This window comes from Lotus japonicus, chromosome 4, assembly GCF_012489685.1.
Source record: "Lotus japonicus ecotype B-129 chromosome 4, LjGifu_v1.2".
NCBI classification, from domain to species: domain Eukaryota; kingdom Viridiplantae; phylum Streptophyta; class Magnoliopsida; order Fabales; family Fabaceae; genus Lotus; species Lotus japonicus.
Genome location: NC_080044.1, coordinates 21,225,690 through 21,243,724, shown reverse-complemented (window position 1 = coordinate 21,243,724; position 18,035 = coordinate 21,225,690). Strand labels below are relative to the sequence as shown.

At 35.1% G+C, this 18,035-nt stretch overlaps 1 protein-coding gene across 3 annotated transcripts; it reads left to right on the top strand.

Moving 5' to 3' along the window:
• The first annotated feature begins 3,332 nt into the window (after positions 1-3,332).
• LOC130711128 (transcription factor-like protein DPB) lies at positions 3,333-16,428 on the top strand. 3 transcript variants are annotated; one of them, XM_057560622.1, is made up of 10 exons: positions 3,333-3,491; positions 5,792-6,114; positions 6,905-6,981; positions 7,077-7,120; positions 9,990-10,052; positions 10,142-10,288; positions 10,417-10,485; positions 10,573-10,671; positions 15,291-15,361; positions 15,860-16,428. In XM_057560622.1, the coding sequence occupies exons 2-10, from the start codon at positions 5,888-5,890 to the stop codon at positions 16,092-16,094; spliced, it is 1,032 nt and encodes a 343-aa protein (XP_057416605.1). In that variant the 5' UTR covers positions 3,333-3,491; positions 5,792-5,887; the 3' UTR covers positions 16,095-16,428. The 3 variants fall into 3 exon arrangements, with proteins under 3 accessions (XP_057416605.1, XP_057416603.1, XP_057416604.1); XM_057560620.1 differs by having other exon boundaries at positions 6,902-6,981; XM_057560621.1 differs by having other exon boundaries at positions 3,361-3,525; positions 6,902-6,981.
• The last annotated feature ends 1,607 nt before the right edge of the window (positions 16,429-18,035 follow it).

The following is an 18,035-nucleotide window of genomic DNA, read 5'->3' as shown; positions in this document are numbered from 1 at the left end:
AAGAGTCGGAGTTGTAAAGGGGTGGTTATTTGGATGATAATTTCAAGCTATTTAATGAAATGTTTGAGATGAATTTTTTTGATATGTTAATGTAGCGACTGTTTTATTTTTAGGATAAGGAAAAGGAGGAGGAAGATTACACGGAGCGGGTGGGTGAGTACGTATGGGGTGGTTGTGGTGGTGGGTGGGAGGAGGAAGATGAAGAGAAAGAATGGGGAAGATATATGAGGGTCTTAGGTGGGTTAGTTTTCATCTTTTTATAGGGTCTTTGTATCTGTACATGTATGTTCTAGCTTGTTTCTTTTTTCTTTTCTCTTCTTTCTCTTTGTATTGGGTTGAAGTACCCCTTGTACTTTTATTCAATATATTTCTTATTGCCTATCAAAAAAAAAATGAGGGTTTGGGTTAGTTCATGGCGGGGATGATCTTCAAGAAGGAACGAAGGAGGCCCGATGGTGGCCTGGACGAGGTGCGGTGGTTGGAATCTATGATGTGATATGTGATGATAGATCCAAAATTCTTGAGTTGTGGGAGAAATATACATATAAAAATTATTCCATGTGAGCAAAAACCGGTTTGTGGAAAATAGATACCACTGAAATTGATTATTATCACAAAAATAAAAATAAAAATTATTAGCATTAAAATTCACTCAAATTTGTCAATTTCATCAATTGATTAGTATTAACTAAAATGCAATTTATTTTTTAGTAAACACTTTTTATAGATTTTTGATAAACAATTTCACCAAATTGAATCAAATAAGCAATTTCACCAAAGCAATCATTAACAAGTGTTTCATTTTTATAAAAAAATAAAATCATTTTTTTGTTTCATTATTATGCAATATTCAGCAAGATTGTCATTAAAAAAAGACAAGGAACGTAACATAGTGAAGGTATGCCGGACAAGACCAACCAGAAAATGGAACTGGAAAGTAAGTGGTAAAAAATTGACAATATCATGGTTTCGTGATAAATGGAAGAACAACCAGGAAATGGAAACCAAGTTATAAGTGATCAAGCTTTTATTGACAATAGTAAAGTGGCAACTGGTGGTAGTGGTGACTCCAGATGAAGAAGTGTGGTTGGCTTTATGAAAGTTGAAATTGATAGAGAAAACTAAAAGAAAGAAAATGAATAACAAAGTTATAATTCAATGGATATTGCACACTGGGAAATAAAACAAAATAAAGGATCAAAACTTGAAAATAAAACAATGGATTAAAAATTTGAGAATAAAACAAAACAATAGTACTGCAGGGCAGTATAAAACTCAATATCCAAGTATTATGGTATATTATATGTATAATTGTGAGCACCCAAAAATTCGTTAGGACTACTTTGGTAGTAGAAAAGATAAGCTAACCACAACGTAGAGACTAAGCGTTGAAATAACAACAAAATATGAGATTAGTCGTTGGCACAATTAAGCGAGAGAGTCGAGCATGAAAAATCATGCACCTGGTCATGGTTTGTGGATAAAGACAGAAGCTTAAGCGAAAACTTATTAGATACTTTGGAGCTTTTAGGATATTTCTAGTATATTCTTTGTTCATTTACTTTTTCGCCTTTATTTTTTCAGCACTTTATTTATTTTCAGGTCCTTTACTTATTTTTTTTCCGCCTTTGCTTTACCTTTTCAACTTTTACTTTCATCTGTTTCAAGTATTTATTTATTTATTTTAGTCGTTACCTCAATTTCAACCGGTTACCTCATCTTCAACCTTTCAATAGCAATCACTAAGAGCTTTTTGGAGTATTTTAGAATCTGCATTGAGGAACAACGTCCATTCATCGAGTAATCACTTGGTTAGAGAATCGTTACACGACAGTCCCAAACCTAAATCTATTTGAACCAACAATAACATTTGTCAATCTTGTGGGGGCAAATGCCCCCTTTTATGAACCTGCATCCGTTGTCTCTGGTGTGATAGTTATGGAGGAAGAGAAAGAAGAAAGAAAACAAGAGACTAAAAGTGATAAAAAAAATTAAAAATTAAAATGTGACCAAAATTGATGTAAAAAGTTCACATAGTTATTCCTGAAACAAATTGGGCTCACCATGTGATCTTGAACCGGTGAGTGGAAAAAATTCATGACATGTAGACGACCTCATCAGGTGACCACTAACGACTCTTTAATTCTTTAAAGTGTGGTATACATTTTTCACTTAGTGAGAATTAATTAAAGGTAAGGCATTGCTTGACCCAACATTTTTATTTTTAATTTTAGTGTTTCAATTTCCTTTTAAAAATGAAAAAACACAAAATATGAAAATTACTAAATAACAAAGTAAGGGAATGCTTGTGCGGATTTGTTGGCAAAGCACGGGTCGGAGCAGGATGAGGCTCTTGTGATTTCAGAGATTTATTGGTGGGTTTGAGTGCGCTGTTGCAAGCGGATGTGTGAGGTGTCTCCTTTGTGAAACCGTAGTTTTTGTTTCTTATAGGCACTATACCAAAAAAAACGTGAATTTTTTTTCCGTGCTTCATTTCCTTAAATGTGACTATTTTTTTATTTTTATAGGCAAATGTTAGTTGTTATCCTGAGAAAGACTAATTTTTTTTTATTTTTAATTAAGTGGTAATTGCACTCACCTCCTTTGAGGTTTATCACTATTGCACTGACCTCCCCTTAGTTTGCAAAATGCACAAACCTCCACTCTTTCATATATCATTTTGAAAAACAAAGGGGTGCCGAGTGTGATAAAGATAAATCTTAAGGGAGGTTAATGCAATAATAATAAACCCCAGTGCAAGTTAGTGCAATGTTCTTAATAAAATAAAGGTAGTTAGTGTCTTATTAAATAATAGAGGGGAGGTCAGTGCAACAATGATAAACTTCATGGGAGGTCAGTGCAATTTCCCCTTTAATTAATGTTTACATATAAATCTTTTTTTTTTAAACTTACATATAACTCTTTTTTGGTACATCGGAAAATATGTTTACATATAACTCTAAAGCTATTTAAAAGTTTTGAAAAAAATGTTATTGGTCTTCAAAATAAAGACCGACCTCAAACAAAACGATGTCGTTTTAGCCATTAAAAAAGAATGAAAAAGGCCAATTCGCGAGTTGAACCACCGTGAGTCTCCGCCACCGTTCGTCCTTTTCTGGAAAAGAGTAAATTATTGCAGATTCCTTCTCTTTCTAGTTTGTTCTGAAAATTTTGAATTGTTGATCATATCATATCATAATCATAGGAAAATCATGCTAATGATTGAAAATCACAATTGGACTGATGTAAAACAAAAGAAAATTTCAGGAACCTATTCCAAATGAATATCTTTTACAAGGACCAGTTTAAATTCCTCGTTAAAGGTCTAGAAACATATTTAAAACAATAAATGAAAAGGGCACTATATTTTCATCTCTCTACAGCTTGTACTCTCTCGCTCGCGTTTGATAGAACTTGCTCTCCACTCCAGTCCACACGGTCAAGGTGGAAAGAAACTGACGCTGAAGATCATTGATCCCCTTTCAAAAGAGGTAGCAGTAACGCGCATAAACCCAATTGTTGGCTGTAAAGTTTTCTTAATTCCTTTGTTTGAAATTTGGATTTCTTTGTCGTTAGGTTACAATTCTGATTCCAGTATTGTGTATCGGTAATTTATGTAAATTGATTGTGTATGGCTATGGATTGAAACCACTGAATATCTGTTCTGAATCTTATTTGAAGTGTAGTAGGTGAAGAAGGCATATGTATAATAGATATAGGGTTTCATGTTTTATGATGCTATATGCTTATGATTCATTCCATACAAAAATTGGAAATTCATGCCTTAGTAAGTGATGTTATTATTCCATTTTGTCTCTTCCTAATGTCATGTCATGGACGAGGTTGATAAATCGATATTGGAGAAATAACATTGGTTCTTTGGTTGACATATTATTGTGGAAAAGTTAGTTATGGTTGATAAATTGATATATTATTTTGAAAAGTTTAGTTATGGATTAGCTTTTAATACCATGGCAATGTGGTTGGACATGGTATGAGTAAAGGCTTACTGATTATGCTTTAGAGAATTTATGGAATTTACATATGAAATTTGGAGTTTGGTATGAAACTTTGTGCCTCTGGCCGACAGAGCTAGTGAACTAAGAAATTTTAATTCTTGTGTTGATTCTAATTGGCCGATCTTGCTCCCATCTAGGAAATTATTGGATTCGTATATAGGTATTGTGTTTAAAACTTTAAATCTTTTTTGGATTATTGAACTTGACGCCGCCGGGTGGGGTGTGAATTGACTCAGTGGAGGTCAAGTGACTTTTGGTTAGCCTTGTGTCCTAGCCTCAATGGTCTTGGCTAGTTGACAAGTACGATGGTAACAATGTACCCCCGAGATTATTTCCTTGAGTGATTACAAATGTCGGTTGAGGGTATTCCAGAGCAGAATGTATGAAAGTTGTTTAAGCACAAGATCTTGACAATGGATAGATTTCCACTGGAGCACGTATTGGAATATCACTCCTGTATCCTAGCCTCTGATTGTAATATTTGAATCACTCCACGGAGAGCGGTATATAGTATGGGTTCATAAGTATAATATTTATGTGTTGTGTGATTGGTACTGGAAATTGTTAATTTGGAGCTACCTGGTATGAATTGGAGTCATGTAGACTCCATGTTCCTGAGTTACTGTTTGTGTGTCTAAGTAAATTATGCTCTTTTAGTGCTGTTATAGAATTGTGGTATTTCAACTCAATCCTTCTTGGGGCTATTCCTTGTATGTTAAGTTAGTACGGGACATTGACATCCAACCTAACGACTTGTAGGATCGATGTGGAGTACAATGATGCTGGAAAGTGGGAGTTAGGTCTACTAGATTGTAAGTTCTGTTGCCGTGGACCTGGATGGACTTCTGTCACTAGCGTGCTGGTGCGCAAGCAGTGTCTATATATAAAATACTAGAGTTGTAGGTAGAGTCCTTAGTCTACTTAATGCCGGTCCGAGGCTCTTCACCCCATAACTTGTTTATATTATGGGAATGAGGACATGCATATGGATATACATGTGATGTACAGATTCTGCCATCTATGTATGAGATTGATGTTCTTCTTAGATGTTCTATCCAAGTTAAGTTATTTCTCATTTTCTCTTGCTCAGTTATGGCAAAAAAAGGTTCTAATTTTTGCTGTACACAAATTTAGTCAAATCACGATGCAGTAGAAAGTGGCAGTAGAAAGTCTAACCCATGACCTAATTTTGGTTCTTGTTAAAAAGTAAAAAATTAAAGTCCTGCTCCTTTTCTAGTTATCTATTGGTTTGAATGAGTCTCCATTTCGGTCAACGCAGGTCATAACCTAGACCGAGCGTGCTCATCATATTGTAGATACTATTCCTCTACACGGAAAATCTCTCTCTCTCTCTCTCTCTCTCTCTCTCTCCCCACTTCTTCATCTTAGGACGAAACTGAACTGCACAATGTTTTTTGTGAGTGTTTGTAGCTTGAGTTATCTGTATATCTGCTTGGCTTTGTTTTGCTGGTTGATAGCGCGTGCATATATATTGTTTTCTTGATTTTGTTTTGAATGATGTGTTTGTCTTTTTAAATTTCGTTGATTTCGTAATTTTTCCTCTTCCCAAATGACGATTGAAAATTACAGAAAAAAACTATTATTATGAGAGTCTGGGGAGGGTAGCAGCTGGTGGAACATGTGTGTTTGGAGTTTGTGCTGTCTTTAATTTTATGCATAGTTTTTATTCATACTTTTTGTTATTATTATATGTTATCTTATGTTGATATTGACAGCACTAATGGTTTATTCATTTACATGATATTGAACAGGGAATCTTTAGGCATATCTCAAAGCTCCTGTTCAATTGAATTCAGTTTCTATCATATTAGTATCTAGTGCCAAGCTCGAAGGTAAAGAACTTACCAATGGGAACACAACCCCAGCAAGCATGTCCAGAAGAAGAGGAGGAGGAGCTGCCGGGTCGTGGAGCTACATTTTCTGGTCAATCAATGTCAACAAGCAGAAGTGTTGGCTCACCATCCAGCCGGAGTGAACAGACAATGGCAACACCAGCTAGTGAGAGCACTTTTCTTAGATTAAACCATCTTGACATACATGGCGGTGACGATGTTGGAACACAGGGTGCAGTTGGGTGAGTTCTCTATTTCACTTGGAGCTTGTGCTAACTCATATGATGCCGATGCTGTTTAACTTTCAGCTTTGCTCTTTAGGTTGATGGCAATTCGATGATTTCCCGTGATATAATATTTTAAATGAATATTGATTTGGGTTCCTTTTATATTTTTTAACAAAGAATAGTTACTAAGATGTTTTATTCAAGATCAGATGAGAAAAGTAAGAAATGTCAAGAGGCACAATCACTGGGCCGGTATCTCTCATGAACTGTCTTTTGAATCTTCATGACTAAAATGTTCTTGTTACTAGTCTACAAATCAGGATTGCAACCTCTGTGTAATAGCAATCTTAATGGTAAATATTCAGCTGGTCTTCTTTTATGCCCTGATCATTTCTTTTGAATATTTCATTTTTCAAGTGAATATTGTTGGAACAGTATCCTTGGTTCTTAATGATTTCTTTGTCTTTGTGGTCTATCTCTTCACTGACAAGTTTTTTTTGGGTATGTGCAGTGTGCTTGTGAAATCATCTGAGTGGCTTCTTTATTAGTTATATAGAGGATATAGCGCTTTTGTGCTTAGTTTAGTTAAAACTTTTTTTGCTTCTTTTTTTCTTATTCTCATTCTTAAATCTTTCATTTATTAGGTTGTGCGAAAATACTTAGGTTTTGGATGAAATATTGGGCATGAAATGCCATCTATGACTTGCTAGCATCAAATATCTGCTTGCTGTTTCTCAATTCCTTTAAATGCTACTTTTGATTTTCTTTTTGTTGACTCTTACCATTGTGACTTTTAAAACAGTAGCAACAAAAAAAAAAGAGGCCAACGTGCTGTCGGAGGTGATAAGAGTGGAAGAGGGCTACGCCAATTTAGTATGAAAGGTGTCCCAATTTGATCAGTTTGTTCTTTAATGAAAAAGTTCATTGATGTTTTATCTTACTGGCTTTTTTTCTCACTTTTTGTTGGTTGTCTCCAGTATGTGAGAAGGTAGAAAGCAAGGGAAGAACAACTTACAATGAGGTTAGGCAGTTACTTTAAGTCAGTTTTTGCTTAAGTGAAATTAAATTTTGGCTTTGGTTTTATATAATTTAGTATATGCACATAAATGAATTTCCATGTACGTCTATGTTTTTAAATTAATTTTTAATATACTTTTTTGTCAATATGTTTTTCATTTTGCTGCACATGTTTGAAGTTCTATCTGTACGTTACTAAATTGACAATATTTAGCATTGAAGAGCATACTTTTACATTTGAAAAGGAAACATACTTAGAATTTCCTGTTTTCATATTTGTTTCAATCTATTATTCATATTTTCTTCTTTATCAGGCACAACCATTATCCATAAGAGTTGCAGCCTCTGATTTCTTAGATGCCTATAAGATGTATTTATTTGGGAATTCTTCAAGAACTACCGTGTTAGGATCGGAAATCCTAACAGCCAAACAGTAGAGGAATAAGGATAAAAGAGTATTTTGGTTTGGTAAATTTTTGAATAAGAAGCTGATATTATTTAAAATAAAAAAGACACAAGAAGGAGAACCTTCTTAACAAAGGTGAAACCCTTCCAATCCCTTTACAACTCAATTACTCAAATCATGACTCTAACCTAAGGAGGGAGGAGGGTATTCCTATTTATAATAACTAATCCTAATAAACTTATCCCCTAAGAAATAAAAAAGATGGACTAACAAAAATAAAAGATAATTCCTAAATTAAAAGACACTCTTAATCTAAAAGATAACCCAACCAAAATAAAAGATCTACTCCTAAAATAAAATATAAACTCCTAAAATAAACTAAACCTAGATATTTAGAATCCTAACATACAGTCTTGACTCTGCCTGCCTTCTTTCCGTTTCACTTCTTCTGTTTTTGGTGTTAAAGGGAGATCTATATTTTGAGGAGTTAATACAATTTGAGAGGAAGAGACATGGTGATGTAATTTGAGGGAGATGTTATCTTCTAAAAAATCGCAAGTACTGAATTCGTGGTACTTTCACTACTTTTGAGAAATGCACAGGCACATAAGTGAATGCCACATTAAGAAAAATGACCAGCCTGATACTGTTGTAATAGATTCATTAGATTGGAGGGATAATATGGCATTGGATTGATGAGATAGTTAGATGTTCAAACTATGTAGGTTAAGAGCTAAGGTTGTGGTCATGTTATATCACATCCTACATAGTTTCATTTCCATGAATTTTCATATGGGCTCTAGAAAGTGAACATTATCTGTTATCATTTCCACCATCTGTATCATTTAACTCTTGCTCTTTCCTATGGTTGGACATTACAATTAGAGACGGAGGGAGTAACTGCTATAAGAAAGCAAACATTTATAACCATTCCTAATCCGTTTATTAAAATATAACTGCTATAAGACAGCAAACACAACTGACTACTAATTATTAACTTCCCAACTGCCACAAAACTAATTACTAACTATTAACTTCCCAACTGCCTGGTAACTATCCTATCAGGTTGCTTAGTGATAAGATACTCCTAATACTCCCATTGTGGATGCTCTAAACCCCTAAAGCTTGGTTTGACAGACCTAGCCACTCTTCTTCAATTTGTGTTCACCTCAAGCAAATGGGACCCTCCATTGTTCATCTACTCATCTAATAATTCTGTTTATATTCCTGTTTTTATGGATGACATAATTGTAAGAGGAAATTCTGCAGCTCTCACTGACAAGTTTACTAATCAGTTAAATTCAGTTCTTGCTCTTAAACAATTGGCATTTTGAGTTATTTTCTGGGCATTGAAGTCAAGCCTGTTTCTAAGACTTCTGTTCATCGTACACAAAGCAAGTATATTCAAGACATTCTTGCTAAGAATAACTTGACTGATTGCAAGCATATATCTTCTCCTATGGCTAGTTCTACGAAAGTGTCCAAGACTGATGTGATTTTTTTTGTCTCCATACCAATCTAAAGTGGGTGCTCTTCAAGATCTTGCAATAACTAGACCTGAAATCAGCTATTCAGAGTTTACTAAGCAAAGCAGTAAAAAAAATACTGAGATATCTAAAAGAATCTATTCCTTAGACTAGGCATTCTTTCTTCTCATTTCCCATTCTTGGTTATTGTGATGCTAATGGGGCAAATGATTTGATGTTGGTTTCTCCACTTTAGGCATGTCTTTTTCTTGGACCAAATCTGATCTCCTGGTGGTCTAGAAATCAGCAGGTTGTGGCACGCAGCAGTACTGAGGCAGAGTTCCCAGCTTGCGGCAGGCATTCTTTGGATTCAATCTCTGGTACAGGAGTTTAAGAGTTACTCAAGTGGCTACCATCCTTTTGTGACAACCTTCACCATTGTAGTCAAAATTGGGATTACGACCAAAATTGGGGAGGGGTTGTAAATCGTAAATCGCGTAATCCAACAGAGTTCATAGGAATGTCATACATAAGTCATAAAGTACTAAATCCAAACACCATAAAACTGAGAAAACATAAAACTAAAACATCGAGTTCTCATCAAAGCATAAAACTTAAACACAGTTAGCGATTTTGGGGCGATTTAGTAAGCGATTTAAATCGCCCAAGGGTTGTGGATCTCTTAGCACAGTTTTCCTTACTCAAAACCCTGTCCTTCATGCTAGGACAAAGCGTATGAAGCTTGAACTTTTCTTTGTTAGAGAAAAAGCCATTAACAAGGCGCAATTTATTTAGAGTGGCAGTTACTCTTTTAACTGAACCACAACTGTACATTTGTGATGATTTATTCCATATCAATGGAACACTTTCTCATATTTCTGTTCATATCATATCTCAATAAGATCATATGCATTTTCAGGTCTTTCTTTTAAACTTGTTGCAGAATTTTCCAAGTTATTTTTTAAATTTGATTTGGATTATGGATGTGGTTGATAATCTAGGTAGCAGACGAACTGGTTGCTGAATTTGCTGATCCAAGCAATAGCACTTTATCCCCAGATCAGGTTTACTCTCTTAGTCTAAGTGATTTCAATACTATCTGCTATTCATGGATTGAGTTGAACTTAAACTTATTGTGGTGAACCTTTTGTAGCAACAATATGACGAGAAAAACATTCGTCGAAGAGTGTATGATGCTTTGAACGTTCTCATGGCGATGGATATTATTTCAAAGGATAAAAAGGAAATACAATGGAAGGGTCTTCCTCGTACTAGTCTGAATGATATTGAAGAACTAAAGGTTTACAAACTGCCTTGAGTTGTAATTTTATTGGATCCTAGTGGCTTATTCTTTCTCTACTGTGTTATTCGTAGCTAATCTGAAAATGTGGTAAATGATCTTATTGTTAAGTATAATTTATTCAACAGACTGAGCGTCTTGGGCTAAGGAATAGAATTGAAAAGAAAAGAGCATATTTGCAAGAACTGGAGGACCAAGTAAGGACCCCTCACTCTAGCGAATTTTATCTGTAAAATATAATGGTTAGTTTCTTTTTTGTTAACTTCTTGCATTGTGTTATCAAGTACATAGGTCTTCAGAACCTTATACAACGAAATGAGCAATTATATAGCTCAGGAAATGCTCCCACTGGTGGTGTATCTCTGCCTTTTATTCTGGTGCAGGTACACTATCATCTCACTATCTCCTGTTTTCGGTTATAGTTTGTCCACTTGAAATTCATTCTCAATTTTTTCCTTTTGATCTTCAATTTGTATGACGAATTTATATTTTATGGGTCTCATGTTTGAAGTCCCTAGTCAGGATTTACTTAACCAATTGGCTTGAAATTTGAACTGCATATATCTATTATTATGAAATGAGACCTCACTCCAGCTTCTTAGCTCTAGAAATGTTGTCACCTTTAATGTGATCATTCATCAGAATTTGTTGAGTAAAAATAAATGTAGTTGCTATAGTTATTATATACCTGTTTGGGTTGGAAATCCCTAACAGCCAAACACAATAGGAATAGGGGCAGATATGTAATTTCCTGGTTAAAATATATTATTAAAATAAAATATACAAGAAGGAAACCTTCTTAACAGATGAAAACCCTTACAAGGTAAAACCTTTTAACTCAATAATCAATTGCTTGCCTCCCCTAGTGACAATACTCCTATTTATAATAAACTACTCTATTAGGGATAATATCTTAAAAGATATGCTCCTAATAAAAGATGACTCCTATTAAAGATAACATCTTAAAGTAAGAAATAGACTCTCAAAATAGAATACCAACTCCTAAAATAAAAGATAGAAATAACCTAAATCAAACTAAATCCCTAATATTGAAATTTGAACTGCATATATCTATTATTATGTAATGAGACCCCACTCCAGCTTCTTAGCTCTAGAAATATTGTCACCTTCAATGTGAACATTCATCAGAATTTGTTGAGTAAAAATAAATTTAGTTGCTATGGTTATTATATACCATATTAGAAGGATAATATTTTCTTTTACAATGTTGAGTTGACTGTTGATTCACTTTGGTTATGTTAGGCATTGCGCGTAAGAAGGAAGTTTGAGAGTAAACTGAGTGTATTGAGCCTATGAAGTTGAAGTTTTGTATTGTTATTTTCATTTCGTATCTAGTACATATTTATACATGATGCATCGAGACCTAACTGAAAGATAAATGCCCACTGTAACAGTTAGGAGACAGTCCAGCTGTCATAGGCTTTACAGACATCCTACCGTGCTTAAGGCGGGTATGACTGAGGACTGTGATCACAGACTAATCTGGTGGGTAATAGGTAACCGCATTAGTTAGTTAGTAGAGGGTTAGCCTGTAAATTAAGGGGTCTTTAGAGGGTTTGGCTATCTTTAGGGATCATTTGGGTTGTGAATTAGGGAGAGTGGTTGAGACTCTCGAATATCTCAGCAACATTTGTACTTTCGTTACTCAATATTATCAGGGTTCCATCAATTGGTAACAGAGCTCCGATCTTGGAGCTGTGGGCAATTGTTCGTGATGATGATTCAAGAATTTGATGGAAGAGAGGCTCATTATGGTGGAGCAGCATCCTGAGGCCCTGGGAATCTCTTAAGAGAAGAAATTCTCAGGCGGAGAAGGCTTTGTCATGTGATGCTATCTTTTGGTGGTTTTTCTGGAAAAGACGCAATGAGCAGGTAACATGGTGGGATTTTGTGATGGCATTCCGGAGAGAATTCCAACCTGAATTGGAACTTTACCTGCCAGTACCAGTTCAAGATTCAGGTTGGAATTCTCTCTGGAATGCCATCACAAAATCCCACCATGGCCAGTACCAGTTCAAGATTCAGGGGAGGAAGAAATCTCTAGAAAGAAAGAAGTCTGGTTAAAGGAACGGAAAACTGATTTGGTGGTAGCCAAAGCAGAGTCGAATTTAGTGCGGAGAATTCTGAGACGGAGCGAGCCGCAGAGGAAGCTTCGTGGAGAAAGGAGGAGGCAGCAACTGCGGCTGAGCGAGCGGCAGTGGAATGCATGTTGACGGAGAGGCGAGAGAAGAACAGAACAGAAATCGCCGCCCTCTTCCAGCAGCTGCAGAAGGGTTCATCAATGGAGGAAAGCCAGACACAAATCTTTCAAGGGAGGAAGAAGGATGACTCTTTTGTTCTGCCCCAAATAGTTATTTAGGGTTTGACAGGGCAAGGCCTCCACGGAAACCACCCAATTCATTTCCGTGCAAGTCGGTATTTGCAAAACGGCCAGTGGCCACGGTTCATGCTTCTTCCTCAGCGGTTCTGCAGATCGGACTGATATGGATGCTGATTTTAGGCAGATTTGAATAGTTAGGTTTAATTTAGGATAAATCTATTCTTAATTTTATATCCTTATTAGTTAAGAGTTGATTTCTTTTCTTTATAAGATAAGATTTAGTTGTTTCTTATCTTATTAGATATAAGATCTTTTTAATTAGATAGGATTTTATTCTATCATATCTTATAAGATTTAGGATTTGTTTCATAATTAGATAGATTCTAGTTTCCTATTTTCTTGTACTCAACCCTTATTATAAAAGGGGATTTCAGCATGGAATAAAATCAAGTCAAGTATTTTCTTAAGAACCGTAAAGTTTGAAGATGCTCCATCAAGGACGAGCCGCTTCTTCTTTATTCAGTTTGGGTCGCAAGAAGAATTCTCTTGCGTCTAGTAGACCCATGACCAGATCATCCGCGAAGGGACATGACATGGACTTACAGCCTTCTCTCATATGCTTTCTTTTTAGGGTTTGGATGGGAGTGGTTGTTCTCTGTAGTTCTCTGCCTTTCCAATAGGATCCTACGATCGACGATCTTTTGCCTTCCCTTCCGATCCTGAGTAGGATCTCAATCCTGCCAACTAACTTAGGCTAGCATAAGATGCAACTGGGTAAATTGTACCCGCATACTCCAATACCCGGTCAAGCTCAACTGTGACGATTTATATCTCTTGTCAAAGAAAAGATCCTTGTCAGCATGGATATGGTGGACTGTGAGCTGCTTGACAAGGATCTTTTCTTTGACAAGAAGAGATATAAATCGTCACAGTTGAGCTTGACGGTATGCAGGCACAATTTACCCAGTTGTATCTTATCCTAGCCTAAGTTAGTTGGCAATGTTGTCAGGATTGAGATCCTACTCTGGATCTGTTTACAAGGAAGTTATTGACATAACTACTAACAAAATACCACACTATATATCACTACTACCTGCAAGCTCAAGGAGGGTGTAGTGCAAGTGGATCTAGGAGCTTGGCCCTAATCTCAAGGAAGTGTGTGGGAGTGAGATTTGATGAGAACATCAACCATTTGAAAGGACACCAGGATGTGTTGAACTATGAGAGACTTGCTAAGCTGCATGTGTTTGGTACGGGCATGGAGAACAGGATTGTCAGATAGTTATACCGAGCTCAAGTTATCACAAAAGATTGAGGGCAATATGTGAGAAACATGGAGCTCATGCATACGAGTCAGCTGCGGAAGAAGTTAAGTTTGAGAGAATTTAAGATAAAACTGAGTGTATTGAATCTGAGAAAATAAAATTTTGTCTTGCTTCTTATATTCATATCTAGTGCATCAGGTATTTATAGTACTTGATGCGGGTCACAGTTCCGGACTCTGATAACTACCTAACTGAGATAACTGCCGAATGTTACAATTAGGAGACACTAACAGCTGTCATGAGTCTATACAGACACCTTACTGAGTGTACTCACTACATCTGATCTTGACTAAAATATATGTCTCTCTGGCCTATGTAGGATTCTTGATGATAGTTCTAAGATGTTCAATTTTATATATATATATATATATATATATATGGGGAATGCTAACTTACTCCCACTTGATTTCATGAAGGAGTAAGTTAGCAACCTACACCTTTTCATTTAGACAAATCTACCCTTCACTTTTTCTCTTTAGGAGTAGTAAAGTAATGGGTTTTAAGTAAATTTTGGACCAAAGTTTTTAATTAATACTTAAATTTTCTCTCTCCTATTTATTACTCTTCTTTCCCATTCTCTTTCTTCTCCTTTTCCAGAGAACCTCAATCACTCTTTGTTTGTGTTATTTCCAATCCTTCAAATTAAGGAAAATATAACCTGGACTTCCTCCATAATGTTCGAAGGCTATGTAGGAGTTAATGGAACTTTTTGTCATGAATTTTTCCAGAACGGCGTTACCTGGTGTTTGCTTCATGCAATTTGGTATAATTTTTTCCATTTCAATTTGTCTAAATTGAACCAGTGCCCCTTATTTACCATCCCATTTTTCCTCTACAAAAACAATCCAACCACTGCCCCTTTTCCCTGACGACCTTTGCCGCCATGATGACTACCACCGCAGCCTACAGCATCCACTGCGCCATCAAAATGAAGGTTTCACTCTGCATCTTATGAATTTATGAAAGCACATCAAAGAGGAAGCAATAAAGAACGGTGGTAAGGAATTTTACCCTCTGAACATGGACGAGCTTTTAGGTTTTGAAATTGGGGAAGTTGAAGAATGTGATAAATGCAGAGAGAGAAAAATTGAGTTTTTAAATTAAATAAATTTGGAGGGATGACAAAATTACAAAGGTGACCCTCACTTTAATGACTTTTAAAAACAAAAGGCAGGTTAATTTGTCCTAAATGAAAAGGTGTAGGTTGCTAACTTACTCCTTCATGAAATCAAGTGGGAGTAAGTTAGCATTCCCCCCCCCTATATATACACATTGAATTGCAATTTGCTGGTATTACTTTTTAATCAACATCATTTCTGCATTTTGGAAATTGTAGACACGCCCCCATGCAACTGTTGAAGTGGAAATATCAGAAGATATGCAACTTGTGCATTTTGATTTCAATAGGTAAAAAGCTTCAATCACTTGGTATTCTTCCTACAATTTATACAATTGCTACTGTAAAGCCCGGGCTTGTTTTCTCTTCCCCAATCTCTGTTTTCCTATTGTCCTGGTTCTTGTCTATTTTGTTTCCTTTGTTTATGTCTTCTTTCGTTTTCCTTGTATTGGCCTCTTGGCCACTTGCTTTTACTGTTTGTTTGTATCCATGGGTGGCACCCTTTGTGCCCTTTAATCAAATTTGGCTTAACCAAAAAAAAACTTGGTATTCTTCCTGAAAGAATAAAATGATGGCAATATCATGTCCTATGTTGTTTTAGTGTGAAGATTTCCTGATTCACTAGTTTCATAAGGTCAAGTCAAGCACCAATTTATCTTGTTCTGGTCCAACAGAAGTTATATTGAGAAATACATCTGCCACTTTTGAAGGCTCTTATTAAAACTTTCTTTTGTTCAATTTTTTTTTTCGATGTATGCTTACTTTTTCTTCTGCTTCTCTGTTTGCAGCACTCCTTTTGAGCTGCATGATGACAATTATGTTCTCAAGGCAATGAAATTTCATGAGAGACCTGAGAATGATAATATAACACACAATCCTACTGATGGAGGTGAAGGTTCTAGCATGTCAGGTTTGTATCATGCACAGGTTCCTACTTTAGTTTCAAACCCGGCAGTTAGGCCACCTCCCTCGTCACCACAACTACCTGGAATATTAAAGGCAAGAGTTAAGAATGAGCACTGATCTGCTATTGTCATATTGTCTTGCCTCTTTAGGAATGTTTGTATATTGTGTAAAATAATTTGCCTGCAATTGTCTGTCTTTATATTTCGCCAACATCGCCAAAGTCAATCTCTAGGTTAGAAGCAAATTGGTCCTCTTGCTTCTCTCTATTCTTAGGGATTGATTTTGACATTCATTGCTAATGCTAACCCGCATCAAGTATTTGTCCTTTCGTAGCTATAATAGAGAAATTTGTTTGTATTAATTCATAAAGATCATGGAATGCTACACATCAGCACAGGATTTATTTTTTTGTTCACATTTTTTAGACTGAATTATTGCACCTGGGCTATTACATCTTGCAATATAATTTTGGGGGAAGAAGATATTCGGCAGATGTTTATGCAAATATTCTCCCTAGATTGATGGGAGGGGTGGAATGAGATGAAATGGAAGAGAATGCTATTATGTTCTTTTCTGGTTTGTTAAGTGAGGATGAAATGGTAATTCCATCACATTCCTTTATTATCAAATTTCTCACCCCCAAATTATGATTGAATGAGATGGATTAGAAACACTCATAATAACTACTAAAATTACAAAAAAAAATTTCTACCTCCACCTAGTAGTTGTAGGTAGAAAAATAGTCTTACACATAATTTTAGTGGCATACTGTAATCAGTTACATTTTGTTCAAAATGGTATTTTAACCTCATATTATATATCATCTCATTTTTATTTAATAAATTTTCTATTTCAAAAAAATAATAATAAATTTTCAATATAAATAATATTTTTTTTCCTATAACGTAACGCTTTAGTTCAATATTAAATTTAAATTAAATGTTTAAAATATATTATGGAAAAATGTATGTTTATGGATTTAATTTTTATGAATTTAAGATAAATTTAAAATAGAAGATTTTAATGTATAATATTTCAAGTAATGTAAAAATAAGGGGTACAAGTTATTTATCACATAATATTAGTGGTTTTAAAGTAAAAAAGAAATAATTCATACTATTATGTCTATTATTTAAATAACGGACTAGCTAATTTGTTCCGTTTCATTATAAAAAAGAGGTACTTATTATGTTTCGTCTCATTTTTATTCTGTTCTATTATATTTCAATCCAGACATAATCTTAGAGAATGATGGTAATACATTGAAAAATATATCAATCGAAAAATCAAATCGAAAATTATCGGGTTTTAGTCCAAAGTATATGACATTTACTATGATAAGGACTATAGCTGTCCACGTGAATCTTTGGGTTTTAATTAATTCACACCTCTCTTCACTTTAATTTCACTCATTTTCTCTTTCTATCTCTCTTCTTTTCCTATCACATTTTAAAATGTGCAATATTGGTGAGTGGCTAAGTTTTATACTCCAGTGGTAATTTTTTATGAATGGAAAATAGAATGAAAACTCAACACTTGCTTCTCTAGGGACATTGTAGTCTCTCTATATTAGAGTTGAATGTTTCTGATGTTGACACTACTCGAAAATTCAGTTTTATGTTGCTTAAAATTAGTGTCGGTCTTGCCTATTGATAGAGTTTGGTTCAGCTCATTCAAGGACTCTTTGCAGGGAATATGATGTTTGATGACAAGGTCCAAGACTAAAAGGAAAGAATCAAGCTTTACAAGAACTTTCCTTCAAATTAAGAATGATGATTTGGATCCAACTTGAAGGTAACATTTCCAAAAGCCCAATCTACATGTTCATGACACACTCATGGGCTAAATTATTCAAACTAGAGTCTTATTATTATTCAATATTCATAGATAGTAAATAAGACCAATTTTGTAATTTTATTTTGAATTTTCAGACATATTTTAGGGGTGAATTTTGTGATGACATTTTGTACTCCCCTAGTTGGTTTTTAATGTCTTTTATAAGTCATTGAGTCATCATTAAGGCCCTATTTGTGAAAACATCTTAATTAAGCGTTTATG